The following is a 12,105-nucleotide window of genomic DNA, read 5'->3' on the forward strand; positions in this document are numbered from 1 at the left end:
AAAGTAATTTTATGCAATTAATGTGAAAACCACTATTCAAGTATTTGTTTCCCAAATCAAGGATTGATCCATTTCCAAGTCCATCTTCTTTCCACTCCATCCTTTTAAATTAAAGAGTTCTACCCTAACCCATTTGGCTCAGTGGATAGAGTGTCTGCCTGTGGACTGAAAGGTCCCAGGTTTAATTCCGATCAAGGGCATGTACCTTGGTTGAGGACACATCCCCAGTAGGAGGTGTGCAGGAGGCAGCTGATCGATGTTTCTCTCTCATCAATGTTGCTAGCTCTCTATCCCTCTCCCTTCCTCTCTGTAAAAAATCAATAAAATATATTTAAAATAAAATAAAGAGTTCTGAGTTTAGTTGCAGCATTAAATAGGATGGACCTAGGTGAACTCTTGATTTATATTCCAATCAGTTAGGGAAAGCTTTATAGATATGGAAGAAGTCTTGAAACCTGAAATCATTTGCAGAAAGAAAAAAGCATTAGTGACCTGTAGAGTAGGGCATTTCCTAGGAAACATATAGTCTAAAAGAAGTCCCAAGGCAGTATGATGGCTGGATAATAAAGGCACAGTAAACTTTTCTGAGATGATCTGAAGGTTCAAAGCTTTAGTGTGTAAAGAGGTGGGACACAAGGAGATCTTGGTGAAGAACTCCTAGAAACCAGATGAAGGAGAGTTGAACAAGAATCATGAGGTTATGGGGAAGTAGGGCCTTTTTAAAGCAACTCTAGACAACTATGTTCATGGGGTCAAGGGGCAATTTAAAGAGAGTTCATTTGGATTTTTTTTTTTTTGGTATATAATCTGGCCTTTGTATTTCTTATGTGCAATGATGAGCTATTACATCTGTGAAGAAGTGGACCTCTGTGGCCCCAACAGTCATTAGTTGGTGAGAAGCTACAGTTCTCACCTTCCTTAGAGCCAGAATCCCCGCACTTAAATGCCTAAGCTTAGATAAATTTCTCAGCCTCCCTCTGTTTTCTGCAAATTAGCAGACTGAGGATCATACAGTGAAAATGATGGGAGATTGCTAACGTTAACCAACTGCAAAGGTGCCTTTTCAAAAGGATTGATGGCAATTAAACATTCTAAATCAATTGAGAATTATTCATTGCCCTCCCTTCCAAGACTTCACAGACATGAGCTTTGGGTAGTGGCGCTCTCAGAAGTCCATGATTTGCCAGAGGCTGGTGGATTACTGCTCCCCTGGAAACCTGAGTGCTCTGTTTGAATTCATGCCAAGTAAGAAACTAATAACCAGCTCCTCCATCTATGTCTTTTTGTCCTGCTCCATCATTTGTTTGTTTTTTCCTTGTTAAAGATAGAAATGGTTGTGGTTCCCAATCCATGACTCTTGGTAGAGGGAACAATTTGAGGCTGCAGAGAAGAGGAAACTCTAAAATAGAGGAGAACTGTTCTTTTCAAATCAATATGATCTCAATCATTTCTCTTTGTAATTATAATTTACAATGATACAAATGAAATTTCTCCTGCTTACCTGAGTCTCTTATTCATTACAACACTATTCTATTAATGAGAAACCAAATTTATGAAATTAACCATATTTAATAACTTAGCTTATTTATATATTTCTATATTTTCCATATTATCTTACAAAAAATGTTATTTTTATAATGAAAAATAACCACCCTACATGGGCCTCACAAGTGAGATTATAGAGTTTTTCTTTCTCATTAAGAAAAAAGAACTAAATATTTTCAAAATCTGCTACATACCCATTTGTATGTGAATTATATGCATGGATAGAATATTTATAAACTTGAAATTTCAAAGGCAATAAGACAGCTGTGGAATTAGGTTGTTCAGTTGTCAGGCATACCAGAAGTATTCGAGCACATATTCACTTTCCTCTCAATCAGTAACCAGTGAGGTGAAGAAGATTTTTGTAATGTTTCCTGGACAACAAAATTCTGGGAGCTCTCTTTTAGTATGTTAGTCCCCCCTGCTCCCACACAACCCCAAACTGAAAAAATCATTAGCCTTATTTAAGATGTTTTATCCACAAATATGGAAAATCAGAAAATCCTACCCTATCTCTACTTTTGACTTGAGTTAAATGTGAAATGCTGCCCTCCAGCCCCAGTGGATTAACAGCACCATTAACCACTCAGAAAGATGACAGAGCAGTCATTGCCATTAGGCAGAAAGTTTCCCTGCTCTAGCCAGTTTTGCTCAGTGGATAGAACGTTGGCTCTGGTTGCAGGTTCCATTCCTTTCAAGAGTCCCTGGTCAGGGTGCCTGTGGGAGGCAACCAATCGACATAAATCTTTCTCTCTCTCTTTCTTTCCCCCACCCACTCTCTAAAAAATGATGGGAAAGTATCCTTGGGTGGGGATTAACAAAAAACCAAAACAAAACAAAAGTTTCTCAGAAAAACAGTTCTTTGCTCACCATGCCAGGTTTCTTTTCTCTTTTCCTGGTGTTTTATGTCTCTTGCTCTGAATTTCAATTTTTGTTGTATAAAGCATTCTTGTTATTTCACTGATGCTTATCTGTGTCAGACCCTGTCAAGTTATGATGATTTGAGGTTGCCTCTAGTTGAGAATTTACCTCCCAAGAGGTAATTTAAACCTAAACTGATAACTTCTTTAGGAAGAAGAGCTACTTAAAGCACTATCCTTCAGCAAAGCTGGAGAAGGAAGGTACAACAGACATCTCAGGTGAGAGACTGAAGGGCCCTTTTAATGGATGTTTGGCACTTTTGTCTCCAGTTTAATTTGTAGTCAGCTTCCACTCCCCTTCCCAGTGAATTCTGCCAAGTATCCTATCTAGCCTCTAGGAAGAGGAGGCGGGGGGAGTTGGTATTAGAAGGAGAGAAAAGGGACAGTCCTTCAGAGCTTTTAGCTGGGGAAATGCATTTGAAAACCTGTTGACTCATAAAAGACCACCCAGTCAGGATGCAGGAGGAAATTAAGCATGACCAAGGTCCCCTCAGATGTTCTTTCCACAATACTCTCCTCACAGAAACTACAGTGAAACTACAATAGCTTTGAAAATGACATGGCCTCAATAAAGACTTAGAGATTTTCAATGATCCATAAGGCAGAATATTGAAGATAAAATGATCGTCTACCTCCAAAATGTGATGTTACTCTTCTGCATAAATGATAAAAACTCTCCACTGGACATGTTTAGAAAAACACGAGAATCCCTGTGCTTGAAAATCTGGGGTAGATGTGTGACTATTTAATAGCCTGATTGATTCTTCCTGGTTACAACACCACTCTATGGATCAGCGTTTAGGGAACTCTGTTTATGTCTTTGGTGAGCCTATAGACTGAGCAACATGAATGGTGGGCACGCAGGAGAAAGGGATGTATCACAAATCTTGGAGCTGGGGTTTGGAGGGGAGTTAACTGGTACAGAATTGGAATTGTGAAAACAAGTCAAGTACTATTTAGTAAATCCCCTCCCACATTAAGGCTTGGAAGAATGATGAGTGACCTGGAGAGATACAATTTCTTATGCAGATTTTAAAATACTAGTGATGCAATCTTGTGCATTGAAATGATCATGCCTTGGCACAGGCACAGTTCTTTCTCAGCATTTCAAACGCTCCTTTGACTGTCTACTGTTCATGTTTACAGATAACCTGCCTAGGCTGATGAACCCAAACATCCAGAACAGAAAAACATGGTTAACAATTTAGCCATGCCAAGCCCATAACTATCCTGCCAGGCCATTTTATTTCTAAGTCTAAAATGTTTTAAAGGTAGCGAATGTGTGTGTGTGTGTGTGTGTGTGTGTGTGTGTGTGTGTGTGTGTGTAAGAGGCCAATTAATTGTATAAACCAGGCAAGATAACAATAAACATCTAAACACCACTGTTAGAAGGAAAGGAATAGGTCAAATAACTTCCTTCTAACCCATTAGTTGCACATTATCCAAGATTCTTAAGTGCTAAATTGGTCAGATAAGAGACGTGTTAAGATGTAAGATCCTCTGAACAATGAGGAAAGAAAATTGAAGTGAAAATTGCAATATCCACCCACAAGAGACTTAAGTGAGATGAAGTGAAAATGTTTACAATGGAAGAAGAGAGAGAAAATGTGAAGATATTTAATAATAATAGCACTGGCGCTTAGGAAGGAAAAGGATGACTGGGGAAAGGGGTAGGGAAGGCAAAGTCATAAAGCTCCCGAGGGATCTGGGCCTGGGGGTGGGAAAGCTCAGAGGAGCTTATCAGAGTCAGCAGCAAACCAAACCCTGCGTAGACAATTGGTGTCAAGACAGCAGCAGCAGCAGATGTTTTTCTGGAAGAATGGTGGAATGACAGTCACAGGAAAATATTGTGACCTGCAGACAAGAGCTGTGTTTCACTGACAGCTGGACAAGAATGCACACAGACATAGGGGAAACACAGTGGCTGTGTCCAAAAGCTGAGGTTTGGGAGGGAGGGAGGGAGGGAGGGAGGGAGGGAGGGAGGGAGGGAGGGAGGGAGGGAATGAAACAATAGCATGGTAAATACATGTCTTTTAGAGAAGCATCTATAAGGTAATCAGGTCTGTCAACTGAGAAATATAAACAAAGAATGGAAAATAGTTCCCATCATGTGCTTAAAGGTATGAGATCTGGAGTGAGACTGCTTGGGTTCAGATCCTCTCTGTCACTTTCTAGCTGTGCGACCCTGGACAAGTTACTTATAAGCTCTTTGGCCTTCAGTGTTCTCATCTGTAAAGTGGGAATAGGAGTACCATCTTGCGGAGTTGTTGGGAAGATTGAATGAGTTAATATGAGTAAAAAATCTTAGAATATTACCAGGTCCACAGGCAACATTTAAAATGCTAACAACTATACTGTGATATCACATGATCAGCTTCGTGAGTGGCCCTGTGAGTGAACTGTGTAGAGTGCTTTTGGCATATTCTCATCCTTCCAGACTATCCACAAGACAAGTTTATGATGGCTGGGTAGTGTATATATTGTCACCACATCAAGACTACAATTGTTCTCCTTAAGAGGAGTTTGCAGGGTGGTTTAAATGTAGGTTAAGCTGAAGACACTGGTAACATTCTATGAGGTTTATAACTGCTTTGGACAAGTCACTTACTCCCACACACTGAGCCTAGTTTTTTATCTGTAAAATGGGGCTATTACATGTACAGTGCATAAGGTTCCTGTGAGATCCACTGTGAAAGTGCCTAGAACAATGCCTGGAGCACAGTAAGTTTCAATATAAGTTTGCTGAGTATAAATAAATATAAGTCTGCTGAGTGTGATGTTGGTGACAGGTATGAAACACTTGCATCTAGGGAGGGAGACCCTGTTTTCACAGCTGCTGGAAGAGAGGCTTTGGGCTTAGCTTCCCTTGTCAGAGACTGGAAAAACTGATCTTTTAGGTCATCAGGGAAACTGACAGTTATCTTTTCTGCTTATCACAGGTGTAAACAGAAGAAAAGGACAGCCTGAGTCTCTAAAATGGTTCAGTGGTGATCTGAGTCCTTTTTTAACTCCCATTTATGGCTTTTTCTCTCTAAAGGAAAGGGTCTGAAGGAAAAAGAGAAAAAGAAAGCAGGTAACAGTTTATACCTGATGGCTCCCGATGCTAACGTTATAGGAAGTTTCTGCTCTCCTCCTGGCCAGGACACAGATGGGCTTGCTGGTGAGCTTCCTGCTATGGCTCTGACCACCTTGCTGGGAAGCAGATAAATGGTTTTTCTTATTGGTTTGACCTCTGGATGAATTTGGTTGAGGGCCTGCTCTCCCAAAGAGCTCCTGGGAAGAGCTTCTCTCCATAGTCCAGACCTCTTAGACCTATGGGTCTCCACTTTGCACATGTTACTTTGCAAGACCTACTTTCTCTAGAGCTCCAGGGGAAAAAAAAGGCGTGAAACTGAACAGGGGTGATTTTGCACTTTCTTCCCAAGAACATTCAAATCATTGTCACCACCAAGAGCAGAAGACAAGCTACAAATCTTTACCTCCATTATTGGAGTGAAAACCCCTGCAGGAGGAATGGAGCATCCAGCCAGCTGACCACAGGGACAAGTCCCAATGCAGGCCTTCAGAAATCCTTCCCTCCTTTTCTTTCCCATCTGCTCTGTCAGGGCTAACTAGAAAGTCTCCAGGGCTCTTTCCAATGTATATCTCACAATGCCCATGCTCCCTCCCCAGTCATCATTTATTGGAAAGAGGTTTTATGATACAAATTTTATAATCTCCCATGCACACTGGCACCATTCTAATTGAAGTTGTAAGCCCATAAAATTCAAGCTCTTTGTCTTTCTGAAGGCCACAAGGTTTAAAAAGATACTATTATCCTCCCTAACACCCACTACATTGTCACCAGGGACTGATTAAACAGAGTCCTGAATCAAAACTGTTCTGATTTTGTCTAGGTCCTTTTCAGGCCTGACAATGTCCCTTTCAATTCCCAAGACAAAAGGAGGTTTAAGGCTCGAGATTCTCCTAAGATAACCACATCCATATGGAAGGCAAGGTGGCCAGCAGCTGAGACCCAAACACCCAACTCGCTTCCCCATCTGCCCTCCTCTCTCTCCCCATCCCCCCAAATCTCAGGTGATAACATGGTCTAAGCCATCCTTCCTCTTCCTCCTGGAACAAGAGAGGGTCCCCACACAGGCCCAGTGCCTACTCCTCCTAGACCTCATTGAACCCTTGCTCCATTCCCTGGATCTGATGCCCGAAACTGCTGCTCAGCGCCTTGCAGTAGGTGCCAGGCAGAGAGGTACTCACTTCCCCTCCAAAGAGTGACCACTGCAGAAGAGGCCCTGCTGCTCCATTTACTGAGGCAAAACGCAGTTACTCGGGGGTGAAACATTAGATCCTCCAGCCTAGTATGCACTGGGACCGCCTATGAAATGAGATCCACCAGCGTATCCCACATCTATGTCGGGTCCCCAGGGCTCTCTAAACTGGTCCTCCTTCTACTGGCAGCCCTAAGGTAGGTCATTCCGCACCATTCTTTGGTTTCTTCACCATGCCACCCTGATCAGGTGCAGCGCCAAGGAGCAGCAGGAAATCACAGCTGCCAGGTGAGGCACTCAAAGGGTTATCTGGGGGTTATAAATTCTGGTGCTTTTTGGGTCCCTGAGCCCTGGCTGCTGCACTCCAGAAACCAACGGCTTGCAGCCAAGCAGGGCTGCTCAGACTGGGCCCCCACAGCAGGCTCCCGAGAGAATCCTTACAGAGAAGCTCATGTCCTGTCTTGGCTGTGGCTGACTGGATTGACTTTTGGTGTTTGAAACGCCAGCAGCTCTGGGAACCAGACAGGCCTCTGAGTCTCTTTGGGCCAGAACCACCTCCCACTAACGGGGACTCCAGAATTGCTTCCGCTTTCTCCCTTTCCCCACCACCCTAAAGCCTTGTAGGCACTTTGACCCAACTCAGGGTGGGCCTTAATTCACCTGGTCACGGAGAAACACAGCTTCCCACCTACGTTCCTGGCAGGCGCGCAAGGGGACCCAACCCTACACATTTTATTCTAGCACCACGAAGAGGAAAAATATTCTATTTCTTTAAAAAATAAGTTGCTACCCATACAAATAAGGTTCAAGCAATAAATTGTAGCTCTGAGCATGACGGACGACATGGGGACGGGGCGCAATCTTGGTGAAAGTTCTTAACGCGCTGGCTGGTGAGAGCTGAGCAGGGTACCCCAGCGCCAAAGGACGTCGAGCCGGCGGGGTGGTGAAGCCCGGGGAGCGCGCCAGGTCTCCGGCTCCAGCTGCTCTGGCCACAGAGCGCACTGCAGAGTCTGGGGTAGCCCGTGCCCGAGCCCCGCAGCTGCCTCACCAGTTCCAAGAGACCAGGGCGGGGGGCGCTAAGTGCTGGTAGGCGGGGAAGAGGCCGAGAGCCGAGCCGGGCCCGAAGGCGGCATAGCCGGGTATCGGGTAGGCGGCGGCTGGGGGCGCGCCGGTTTTGTCCTGGGCGACCATGCCCACTTCGCTGCTGCCGCCGCCGCACGACTGCCCGTCGCGCACCAGCATGGGCACCACCACGCGGCGCAGCAGGCCGGGAGCGGCGCTCAGCTCCGCAGCGGCTGCCAAGTCCGGCGACTCCGCGGCCCCTGGTGCGCGCGTGCGCTTCAGCTTGTAGCGATGGTTCTGGAACCAGATTTTGACCTGCGTGGGCGTGAGGCGCAGGAGGCGCGCCAGCTGCTCGCGCTCAGGCGCGGACAAGTAGCGCTGCTGCCGGAAGCGCCGCTCCAACTCTAGCGTCTGCGCCTTGGAGAAGAGCACCCGCCGCTTCTTCCTCTTCTCGGCGTCCGAGCTCGGAGACGCGGGCTGAGCGGGCGGCCGCTGCGAAGAGTCGGGCGGGCTGGTCTCTGGGCTGCTCTCGTCCGAGGCTGGGGACGCAAAGGAGACAGGGCCTGGTGAGGCGCCGGCCCCGCTGCGCGCAGGTTGCTTTTCGCGCGCGGGTGCCGAGCCACTCTCCCGGGGCTTTGGGGGTGAGGCAGTTTCCTTCCCCGGGCCCACATCTGAACACCCATCTCTTCGAATTTAGTGACCTTTTATACCACAACCTGAGACCGCGCCCCAAAAGAAACCCATCGGGGCCCTCTTAAAACAAGTCCATACTGGTCGCCGGGCTGGCAGATGAATTTACCGCAAGCTGGCTCACCAACACGGGCCACCTCCGGGTCGAGTGCGCCACAGTTTGCTGAGGTTTGCAAAGCCCTGAATCCAGGAGTAGGTCTAAGTTCGCCAATTCTGCCCATCCCACACGGAGGACTGGAGAAGTGACCGTGTTTTCGGGCATTTAAGGGCCCTGTCTTAAATATTGAAACACTCTGACCCCCTAGAAACAGAAGCCCAAGTACCTAGCCTTGGTGCCAGGCGCAGGGATCTGCTCTCAGGGTGTGCCGACTGAGGGATGCATAGCTTAAGGGTTTGAGGGCAGAGCCTACGGTTTTAACACTGAGGAAATCCAGCCCCGCGTGGGCCGGGTGCTGGGTTGTGCGTGCCCCCTCCACCCTCGCAGCCGTCCTCCGCTCACTCACACACGTAGGGGCCGCGCTCGGGTTCCAGCCAGGAGGGGCAGGGACCGGGACCCGGGGCGCGCAGCTCGGGCTCCTGCCTCCGCAGGTGCTGCGTGTCCTGCTCGGGTAAATCCAGGAGCCTGCGCACGGTGAAGCTGAGGCGTCCAGCGGCGGTCATGGCGGAGGCGGGGAAGGAGGTGAGGGGCAGGTCAGGCTGGGAACCAAAGGGCGGCCGGGGACGCCGCTCTTACCGGTGGGCGTGAGAGGCGCACGCCATGCGCAGGCTGCCTATCTTATTATCGCGCTAACAGCGGAATCCCCGTCTATATAAACAGCTCTTCCCACCCGGGCTGCTTTGAAAGGCGAGGTCCTGGTCTCCAGGGTGTTAAGTACCTAAATGAGTGCTGGACCAAAGCCCCGCAAGCCCGGAAGATGCCACCTCCGCCCCCTGCCCCGCCCCGTCCCCCGCCCCTCGGTGCCCGTTACCTCCCAGAGGCAGCAGGAAGCAACCCTCGGCATTAGCAATTCTGTCTGATTAGCCCAAAGTGGGGGCAGATAATGGGGATTGTTACCAATGAATAACATCTTGGGTGGCAAGCTGTGGCCACCACCCGCCTGCCCATCCCCAGCTTCCTCCTCCTCCTGGCTGACACAGGGCCTGGCCCCACGGGAGCTCCAGGATGGGTGGGGGCGGCGTGGGTAGGTTTATGAGCACCCAGGAATTTATTCCCTGTTTGTTTATTCCTCAAGCTTGTTTGCTGGAGTGTTCGTTTCCCGCAATTATCCGGAAAGTGATTTACAAGACGGCGTTAAACTGGCGCGTTCTCTTTTCTCTTTTTAGTGGGGCCCCGCTAAGGACTCCGAGGCAAGGAGTTTCAAGCGGGCACAGAGAAGTGGCCTGGCTCCACCAGCATCTGGGCCAATGGTTTTAAAGGCCGCTAGGAGCCTCCCCACACCCCAAATGTCCCCCACAACGTCAGAGGGGCAGGGGTAGGGAGGCCTGGCCCAGCGCCAGTTTCCCCATACTGGCCAAGCAATTCGTTCTCAAGTGCCAGACTCGTTGGCTTAGCCCCGCAGGGTGAGCCCAGGCCCGATTCAGAGTTCACGGGGCGGAGGAGTCCGGCAGGGCGGCTAGGAGGGCTTTGCGGCTTTGGCGTCCCTAGAACCTCTGGCGCCACCGGTGTACCCCGGTTCCGTACCCTTAACATCTGGCCGGGTGACGGGAAGTTGGCCTCTGCGCAAGAGCTGGGCTCCCGCTCCGTCCCTGGTCAGTACTGGACCCACCGGGAGAATTAGATGGGCAGAAAAGACGGCTTGCCTGGAGTTTCTCCAAGATCTAGTCCCCCCAAGGAAATGGTCAGGGTAGAAGGCTCAGAGAGCTCCGGAGTGACCACATTTTGATGGCCCATAGTTTCAGTCTATTGCTCAGCGAACGTATTTTCAGAGGCCTCTCCTGGGGCAGCCAGTGGTTTGGGTGTTTAGTTGTTAAATTTAGTGAGGGGCGTGGCGCTTGGGGGGGAGAGGGGAGGCAGGTCCACCTGAGCTGAATTCAGACCTGGCTCGGTTTAGTTGCCAGGGCACCGCAGGGTCTGGCGCGCCCTTCCCAGAAGCCTCCCCGTCAAGCGTGCCCGTGGCGCCCGGGGCTGCGCAGCGCCCTGGGTGGTCGGGCGGGGGCCAGCCCAATACAGGACAACTGCTAGGCCGCGGACAAAGGGGAAATGGAGCTCGACGCCCCGGACCTGTTGGAAGCATTTGTTCCAGTCAAGATTTTGCATTTGTTCAGTCCGAAATAATGCGTGATTGACGCCTGCTCACAATGCACTTTAGCGCGCCGGGATAAATCAGAGCTTGTCCTGTGTTGTCATGGTTTTCAGTGGGGTTCAATGGGATTGGGAGCGCGATCGACTACTGCTGGCTGTCTCTCCGCAGCCCCGGCAATAGATTTATTAGTTATGTCTTTTTAAATAAGATTAAATTGAAATGATTTGGCTGTCCTCTCTGAGATGGGGAGAAGGGTACTGTGGGTAGGCCAGGGGCGGGGAGGGGCGGCGGTAGAAGCTGGAAATCTGGAGCCCACAGCACCCTAAGCTCCAGCATCCTAGAGGCTGGTCAGGCCACAGACTAGCCCAGGGCCTGTGGACTCCAGGCCCAGCAACCTCTGCCAGCCCATCTCCTGAGAGAGGTGGAAGGAGGGCACTGCCGAAGGCGGTCTGTCCCAGGGAAGCACTAGGACAGACTCCGACGTTAGGTTCTGAACCAAGAAGCTCTGGGCTGCCAGTTGGTTGGCACCCAGCTCTGACCCTCATCAGCCCTAATCACCTCCTCAATCTGAGCCTCTTTTACTTTCTCATCTGAAAGAGAGAAGACCAGATTTGATAACTTCTAAGAACCCTACAAGTTTCATGATCCACATCTCTGGAATTTTTCTAAAATAATCTTCATTGTATTCTGGAACTCTCATCCCAAGGACTCACTCCACATTCTCCAGAATATTCTAGGAGAGCATGTGCCATCTTTTGAGTTTCCAAAGGATCCTCCACAAGAGTAGAGTGGAGTAGATCACAATTTTGGAAAGAGAACCAAGTCAGGAGAAGCAAAAGAGGAATCTTCCCTGGAGTGACTGACCTCTCTTAGCCTTTTAATCTATTTAACATCCTAAGCCCACACTGACGTGTAGAAATAAGTAAATGGCGCTCTTCAGTTCTTAAGAGCTCTTCAGCATCAAATATTTGCTTTTACTCTTAGTATTTGGCTCCAAAGAGGAGATGCATACCCCATCTTGCCTTGTACTCTGGGGAGGACCTAGCTCTGAGATTAGCTCCAAGTATTACTTCTAGCCTGCCTTCCCTGATGTGGGAACAGTGTTCCCAGGCCCCAGTCTGTGTTTTGAATATCTCAGGGAAACTGCAACTCCTGCTTCTAGATAGCACTGCATGTCCCTGCTTCTTCTGGGATTCTCCCCTCCTTCAGAGGTGCTTCTGTGCTAGTCCAGTCTTCCTCAACCCTGTGTTGGGGCTTTACTAAATTATCTCCAGGAGTCAGGGCCTGGGATCTCCAGGAGGTTGTTTCATTTACACTGTGCCTTCTGAAGAAGTGGAGGAAAGGGGGTGGAGAGCCAGAATTATTAGAGAAAGGTGCTTT

At 48.6% G+C, this 12,105-nt stretch overlaps 1 protein-coding gene across 1 annotated transcript; it reads right to left on the reverse strand.

Annotated features, from left to right (window-relative positions):
* Positions 1-7,774: 7,774 nt before the first annotated feature.
* On the reverse strand, positions 7,775-9,142 carry NKX2-8 (NK2 homeobox 8; the record flags this gene model as incomplete). Its single annotated transcript, XM_080688681.1, has 2 exons — positions 7,775-8,331; positions 8,986-9,142. The coding sequence occupies 2 exons, from the start codon at positions 9,140-9,142 to the stop codon at positions 7,775-7,777; spliced, it is 714 nt and encodes a 237-aa protein (XP_080544807.1).
* Between the last annotated feature and the right edge of the window lie 2,963 nt (positions 9,143-12,105).

Source organism: Plecotus auritus, assembly GCF_963455305.1.
Source record: "Plecotus auritus genome assembly, chromosome: 1".
Classification (NCBI taxonomy): Eukaryota; Metazoa; Chordata; class Mammalia; order Chiroptera; family Vespertilionidae; genus Plecotus; species Plecotus auritus.